Source organism: Myodes glareolus, chromosome X (assembly GCF_982192425.1).
Source record: "Myodes glareolus chromosome X, mMyoGla1.1, whole genome shotgun sequence".
NCBI classification, from domain to species: Eukaryota; Metazoa; Chordata; class Mammalia; order Rodentia; family Cricetidae; genus Myodes; species Myodes glareolus.
The window spans coordinates 23486527-23494724 of NC_142053.1; the positions used below are offsets into that span (position 1 = coordinate 23486527).

Sequence of the window (8198 nt, forward strand, 5' to 3'; positions counted from 1 at the left end):
TCTTTTCATTCTACGACTCCTGCACTTATGATCATTAAGAAGAAGTGTAATACAATGCTTGAATGAGATCTACAGAGAACATTTCTTGATTTTTGTCTTCTGTCACCAATTGGTATGGCTTTAGTTAATTTACTCAAACTCTAACTTTAGTTTATTTCTCTGTGAAAGAGACATTTTATACATATCACAATTTTGGTATAAAAATAAATATCCAAGGTAGACTTAGAACAGTGCCCAGAAGATACATTAGTTTTACTTTCATGGTTAAATCTTTTCAAAGAAAAACTTAAAGTTCTGTATAGAATCAAAGAGTTGTGAGGAGGCTGAATTTGTTTCCCACAACGTCAATATTTTAGTTTTATGACAAGAGTAACAATCTAGCAGGTATTCTTGGTTGTATAGAGTTTTCACATATCAGGAAATTAGAGATTTCCAATAAATCCCAGTAGGGAAGACTTGGTCCACAGAGGATGGACGTATGAGTGATTTTTTTAATAAGATGCCTTGAGGCTTGTTTCCTCAGTCAGAAGTCCAGAAGCAGAGACAGCACTGCCTGAGGTTTCCATCCTTCCAGCTTTACTTTATATTTTATTTTTTCTGTTGCATCCTAATTTTACTATTGGAGGAGAAAAGGTTGATGTTGTGATTAAGAAAAACATCACTGACTTCTTGGTGAATCAAGTGAAGCCATTTTTGTAAACAGCGAAATAACGCATGGTGAGTACCATAGGAGTGAGATCTCGATCCTAAACACAAACACTTGCTGCCTATATTCACTACAAATATATTGTGTCAACTTAGTGCCTTGAGCATAAAGGGTGACAGATGGAAGATACAAATACACTTGGTTGTGAAGGGTAACACCAGTTTGGAGAGGGTAGATGGGAACAATTAGTTAAATGGAGCTAACTAACATGATATCTTGAAAGTCAAATCAGAAATATGTGCTGTCAAACTTTATTAATCCAATCTGCATTAATGAAAAGCCTAGATTACATGTACATAATAATATGCCACTTTATTATTTTCAGTACATTCTGTACATATGAAACAGGCGAGTGTTGCCTAGCAGAGGTCCCACCAGACCAGATCCTGGTTGATTTATAATTAGCACATTTATTTGTTAGTATGCAAATGAGGACTGCTAAGGTACTTAGAAAAAAATGTGTTATTAAATAAGTGCAGCATCCTTTCTGTACTCTTGCTCAAACTATTCATTAGCATTAGCAATCTCTCTTTTTTGGTCACAGAAGGGACAAATTTAATATAATACCAGGTAAAATTATAGAAATTTGCACAAAGGCAGTTTCACTTGTGTTAGGCTGGGAAGACGGTATAAAGACATAGCAGGCCTTCAAATAACAAATACATAACATAGATCTGCAAACATCATATCGAACAGTCCAGATGAGGTCCAAATTGTAAGAAGTTTATGCAATTTGCATGTCCTTGTCTATTTGCTCTAAGGTGTGGCGAAATTAAGTTCTCAGTAAAAACTTAAAGTCACACACTACTACAGACAGTGTCTGACGGACCAAACAAGATTTCAGGTGCACTGAAGATGGGTGGGGGTGAATAAATATTATCACCGCCTACAATACAGTCATGAAGGTGTAAAGCAATACAAAGACATTATGACATAGAAGGCAACAAGAAGTCTGTAAAGTCACGCTGGTCAATCTCAGACTCCCAACACCACTGCGTTGGCTTTTCTATCAGTCTGATCAACATAACCCTGGATGTGTTGATTTTTGCATCTATCTATTTGAATTTTAGTAGTCCTATGTAATCTATAAGATTAGGGTGAATATTTGAAAAGATACATGCTATAAAACAGTTAGTAATGTACCAGCCAAGTAGAAGCTATAAGTAATTACTAACACTTAACCTTTCTTTATCTTGGCTCATTCCTGTTCAAATGAGTCCACTGTACATTGGCTCAAGACATTAAATTCCACCTCTACCTCTATGTTGCTTCCATGAGTGAACATTCACGCACAGCTTTTCTGTGGTACTTCACTTCACCTTTTTGAAATGTGAAAAGCGGTGTTTGAATAGGTTCTTCTTTGGAGCTGTCTTTTTGTCTTTAGACTACACTAGTCTTTCAGATTAGTGAATGATAAAGCTATCACTTTAGTGAAGTCATGGCTCAAATACAAATGCCTGGCTACTTCGTATGTGCCTGCGCAATTCTCATATGACCCATGAAAAATAAAAACTGTTGAAATAGCTCCAGAAAGCTCAGAAAACATAGACATGAAGACTGTGAGCTATAAATACAGATTGTTCCACTTTCCCCCAGTTATTCATTTACCAATATTTACTGATTTCTCACTATGTGCTGGGTTCCCATTCTACTGCTGTTTCATTTACTAGGGAATGAATGTAACCCTAGGTGTCTGGCTCCAAAGTCTGACTCTCTTCTCTAGTCTAGTAATGTACTTATGGGCATTTGTGTCATATTGCCATTTACCAGGGAAGATGAATTTTCCCTTTTTAGACACAGCAGGACCATGCACCAAGGAAACCGAACTACTATCTCTGGATTCTTCCTCCTGGGACTCACAGTGGGGTCTGAGCAGCAACTGTTCATCTTCACAGTGTTTGTATGCATGTATCTGGTCACTATGGCGGGAAACTCACTTATCATTCTGGCCATTATCAGTGATACTCACCTCCACAGCCCCATGTACTTCTTCCTTGCCAATCTATCCTTCACTGACATCTGCTTCACGACCACTACAGTCCCTAAATTGTTGGCAGACATTCAAACCCAGAATCCAAACATCTCTTTTGAAGGATGCCTTACACAAATGTATTTTTTCATGTTCCTGGTGGACCTGGACAATTTCCTCTTGGCGGCCATGGCATATGACCGCTACATTGCCATCTGTCACCCATTACACTATGTTGCACGGCTAAGTCCCAAGCGCTGTGTCCTGTTGGTTGTGATTCCATGGGTTATCTCTAATCTTGTCTCAGTACTGCATCTCAGTCTACTAAGCCGCTTGCCTTTCTGTGAACGGAGAGTGGTCCCACACTTCTTCTGTGATCTGGAAGCCATTTTGAGGCTTGCTTGTTCAGACACTAAAATCAACAACTTGCTCATCCTCGTTGTTGGCGGAGCAGTTATCTTCATCCCTTTCAGCTTCATTCTCGTCTCCTATGCACTTATTGGCGCTACTGTGCTTGCTGTCCCTTCAGTGAAAGGGAAGTGGAAGACATTTTCTACCTGTGGCTCCCACCTCTCAGCAGTGGCCCTCTTCTACGGGTCTATTGTTGGCGTCTACTTTCTTCCTGCTTCTAGCTACTCGGCAGAAAGAGATAAGGTGACTGCCATCATGTATACAGTTGTAACACCCATGATGAACCCTTTCATATACAGTCTAAGGAACACAGACATAAAAAGGGCACTGAGGAGGCTACTCAGCAAAATAAATTTTTTTTGAGTTGGTGAACTCTGCCATATAGACATCTTTGTCAACTTTTAAAAACTCGAAAGGCACAAAAATATCCAGGACCTAAGGCTACTCAGTATCATTAGCAGTTTTCCCTCCACCAACTTTTTAACTTCAGTTCTGTCCCAAAATTCTAGTTCAGAGATATTTTGTTACAATGAAAAGAATCATGGCAATGAAACAAAACAACAATACTCTTTTATTTTACTTCACATTCTCCACTGTTTACATAAAGTATCTTCCTTAAGTAAATTCATAAATGTATAGTCAAGACTTAATAATTTCCCCTAATTTTTCGATTGTCTTTTTTTCTTCCTCAACTAGACTTTACATACTAAATTGTAAATATTAAAAAAAGGAGGAATGGAGAGAGGGAAGTAAGGAAGAACAGAGAGGAGATGGGGGAAGAGAAGGAAGGAGGTGAAGAGGGAGGGTGGGAAGAAAGGAGGGAGGAGGGAGGAAGGAATGATCATTATTTAAAATACCTTTGTAGATGAAACAATGCTAAAGTTACAATTTACAAAGAATAACTTCTTTCTATAACTCTTTGAGATAAGCATTATGGTGTTTTCATGTGCTGTGTAAGAAAAAAAGGAGGCTTTAAGAGAAGAAAGTGCAGAGCCAAGGCACAGCAAGTGTTCCTGTGTGTTCTACGGAAGCTCTGTACCAATTAAATTTTTCTGCAGTTTTGTAATTATGACTCCGCACCCCCTATGTTTCCGCACTCACTATGTTTCAACCACTCTTGGCACACTCTCTATTGTAGCTACATTGGACATTTTCTCTTTCTTTCAGCAGTCTATGAATTTGCAACACTCTAGTCTTTGTCATCTATGTGCTTTCCTTGAAATGTGTTTCACTCTCTTTTTCTAAAAACATTCAAACATTCAATGCTTTTTTTTGGTTCCATCTTAGATGTTATATCCTCTGGACTCTCATATTACTCACATGGTCCTAGGTACAATTACTCACTTTTTTCTTTGTGGCTCATATAACACTTTAAATTTCAGGATGTGTGTGTGTGTGTGTGTGTGTGTGTGTGTGTGTTTGTATGTGTGCGTTTCCTCATGCACCAAACATTTGCTACCACTGAGCTGTATCTTTAGTCCCTACCACATTGATGAACACTCATGGCATAAGAATGCTATATTACTTTACACAATGGTTTATAACTAGTAAGATATTTTTATGTGTTGTCCAAAGAACTCTGATCTCTTGGAGGTGAGGAGGATGATTACATTATATTAAACTCACAGCTTTTGCCAGAAGGTAACACCTGAAATAAAGTTAGGTACTCAGTAAGATGAATTGAATGAAGTAGATATCTTCCAGAAAAAGAATATGTAGGCTTTTTTTCTCTGCTGACTTTTTTTGTTAGTAATTCTTGATAAATTACCAAATTATTCTGATCTTCAGTTTTCTTCTAGTACATACTAAGAATTAGTCATGCTAATGTCTATTTCCTATCTACTTCTGTTGATCATAAAGAACAGCTAGTAATTAAATTTGTCTGAGATAGAAGACTGTAAAATTTCCATATTAGATAGGTACCAATATTAATTTTTATTTCTGGATGATCACAGGTTATCATTTTGAAGAATAACTTCTCCTGGCTCTAGCCTTCCTTATAAACCACTTACTTTCCTTTTTAAACTTTAAATTTTTTATTTTTTATATGTATATGTTTTTTTGCTACGCATGTCTGCCCCTCTTAAATACCTGGTGCCAACAGAGGCCAGAGGAGGGCGTCAGATTCCCTAGAGCTGGAGTTACACATGGTGTTAACCAAGATGTAGGTGTTGGTAATTGAACTCATGTCCTTTGTAAGTATAATCAGTGCTCATCTGTCTATCTATCTATCTATCTATCTATCTATCTATCTATCTATCTATCTATCTATTTATCTATCTATCTACCTACCTACCTATTGATCAGTTGATTGATTTTATTCTTCTCTCTTACAATACATCCCAATAGCCTCTCCTCCCTCCACTCCTCCCAGTACCCACCCCACCTTCCCTTTCCCCAGATCCACTGCTCCTCCATTTCTCTTCAGAAAATAGCAGGTTTCCCAGCGATATTAACTGAACACAGCAGTCAGTGCTCCTAGCCACTGATCTTTCTCTCCAGTCTCCCCACCCCCCAGCATAAGAAGCTTCTCTGACTAAAGTTGGGAGCAATACAAACCTGGCAATATAAACAGAAATGTTTAGCAAGACCATTTATCAAAACAATTGTCCGTTAGAATCTATGCCATCCCTAGCTGTGGGTTTTGGACATATTTCTAGCACGAGGTATAAATTTCTTCCCATGGATTAGGGTTCAAGGCCAATACAGAGAGTTATTGGTAAGTCCTGTAAACAGTCTTGCCATTATTGCACCAGTAGTCATATTCTGCCTGATAATCAATGATGTAGCATGCAGGGTCTAGGGCTGGATAATGCCACTAATGTCTTTCCTTCCACAGCAGCACGCATAGCACCCTCCTTCACAGTGAAAGCTAACCAGCAGGGAGACATTTCTGATCACTTCAAGACTGATTTCTCTGCATCCTGCAACCAAAATATATAGTGTCTTCAGCAATAGACTCTTATGTAGTTATGGCAGGCAGCCAAGAGCAATAGAAAAAGCCTACCTGGTTACTGGTGTTTCTTAAGATTCTCTAACTGATTACTTAAGGAGATACTGACATTTTCATTTAATAGCCCACAGGAACAATGTTGTTCATTAATGTTTGGAACTTATGTTCAAATTTCTTTTAAAAAGTATATATTTCAATTTATAAACTAGTGGGGTTTCAGAAGGCTTCTCCTTACTTAGTTTTGTTTAGCCCATTTCCAACCCCCCCTCTTTGTCACACCCCATGTCCTCATCTCTGCTTAAGCTTTAAGCTAACAGTATTATTCTTTCCCTGTTATTCCATTTGAAATATGTCCTACCATCCCTTTCTTAGATTTTAACTCTCATTGAAAGATCATATGTTCCCATGAAGCACCTCCATTTCACACACACACACACACACACACACACTTCAAATATTTATTTGTTCATATTCAACAGGCTATATATTAAGTGTACTCTTTAAAAAATTAAGTCTTTTATTTAGAATTTTGAGTATTATTATTTTGATCACATTCAATCCTCATCATAAACTTCTCCCAGGTTCTCCTCAATTTCATGCTCTCTATTACAATTTTTCAAACTCTCAAAAAAACCCCAGTAAGACAAAAAATGCCAAAACAAAACAAAAACTGCGCACACACACACACACACACACACACACACACACACACACACACACCCAATCAATCAAATAACCAACCAAACAAACAAAAATAAAAACCAAAGCAAAAAACAAAACCCACCACCACCAGCAACAATGTGGAGTCCATTTTGTGTTGGCCAACCACTCCTGGACAAGAAGCATGCCGTGGAGTTTGCTTGATTTCCCCAGTGACACTATAGTGAAGAAAACTATGTTTCCTCAGCGTATGTCAACACAAGTAGCTTTTTGGTTAGTATTGTTAAATATTAGAAGTGAAATTTAGCAAAAAAAATGATACTACATATAAAATGGACATGGCCTGATTTTGGTACAGAGAACATTCAATTCTGTGGTGTGTGTGTGTGTGTGTGTGTGTGTGTGTGTGTGTGTGTGTGTGTGTGTATGTGTGTGTGTGTATGTGTGTGTGTATATGCATTTACACACATGAGAGAGAAAGAAAGAGAGAGGAACCCACAGAAGAGAATAAAGCCAAGTATTAAGAAAAAATGGGAAAGAACATGTTTTTAACTTCAACCCAGCTGATTTTCAACCAAAAGAGTGGCAATAATAATTTCATAGGCAGGAAGTACCACCAGCAGAGGGATTGATCTACAACAGAGAGTTCAAATGGTTGAAGTTTTCAATGAAGAAACAAAAAAACAAAAACACAAATTGAAAATTGAATGTTTCATTCTATGAGTGTCAAAACAGAAAGATCAAAACTGAGGAAGTAGCATAAAATGAGCTTATGACTTGGTTGCATAAATGTGAAACTTAAAAATTATGCCCCCTACAATCCTGTATGCATAACTTAATTCATGAAGCATATAAACACTAGTGGTATATGATAATAACAAGACTTGATGGCAGACCATATATATGCCGGTGATATACAGTTTCGAAATAAGGGAATCTAGAGGATAGCATTCAGTAGAAACAAAGAGAAAAAAACCAGCATTTAGATCACACAGGAGGAAGAAAGAACACTGTCTTTGCTAAAATATTTACCAGTACCTTGAGGCAGTGACTGAGTACACACACAAACCTGCAAAGGATATTCAGAGAGGAGACACACAACGGCTCAATAATGAGACTAATACTGATACATGCCAAGTAATCAAAGTTTCTTATGAAAGGGATTACATATATTAAAATAGATATCTCAAAACGGAAAACTTGGGTATAGGGGACATTTGGACTCCCAGATAGAACGGATTTTGCTACTGAATTTTGAAATCAAATTGTGCTTCTTTTGGGTATATTTTTCCCCAACTGTCACATCTTCTTAGCTCAAAATAAAAGCATCACACAGGTAGAAATAGCAGCAGTTAGAGTTTCTTTATGTACACCTATGTACATCCATAGGCAATAGCATATATGTTGAGATATTATACTGAAATATTGACTCGATAAAAAGAAGAATGTAAGTTTATATTTCTAGGTATGTGGATCAGGGGCACTCTTTTTGATCTCAT

The 8198-nt window shown here is 37.4% G+C and overlaps 1 protein-coding gene across 1 annotated transcript; it reads left to right on the forward strand.

The window, feature by feature from the left end:
* The first annotated feature begins 2513 nt into the window (after nt 1-2513).
* LOC125410655 (olfactory receptor 1468-like) lies at nt 2514-3449 on the forward strand. The gene has a single exon (XM_048450290.2). The coding sequence runs from the start codon at nt 2514-2516 to the stop codon at nt 3447-3449; it is 936 nt and encodes a 311-aa protein (XP_048306247.2).
* The last annotated feature ends 4749 nt before the right edge of the window (nt 3450-8198 follow it).

Coding starts and splice junctions, on each gene's coding strand:
- LOC125410655 (XM_048450290.2), top strand. CDS start 2,514: ATGCACCAAGGAAACCGAACTACTATCTCTGGATTCTTCCTCCTGGGA.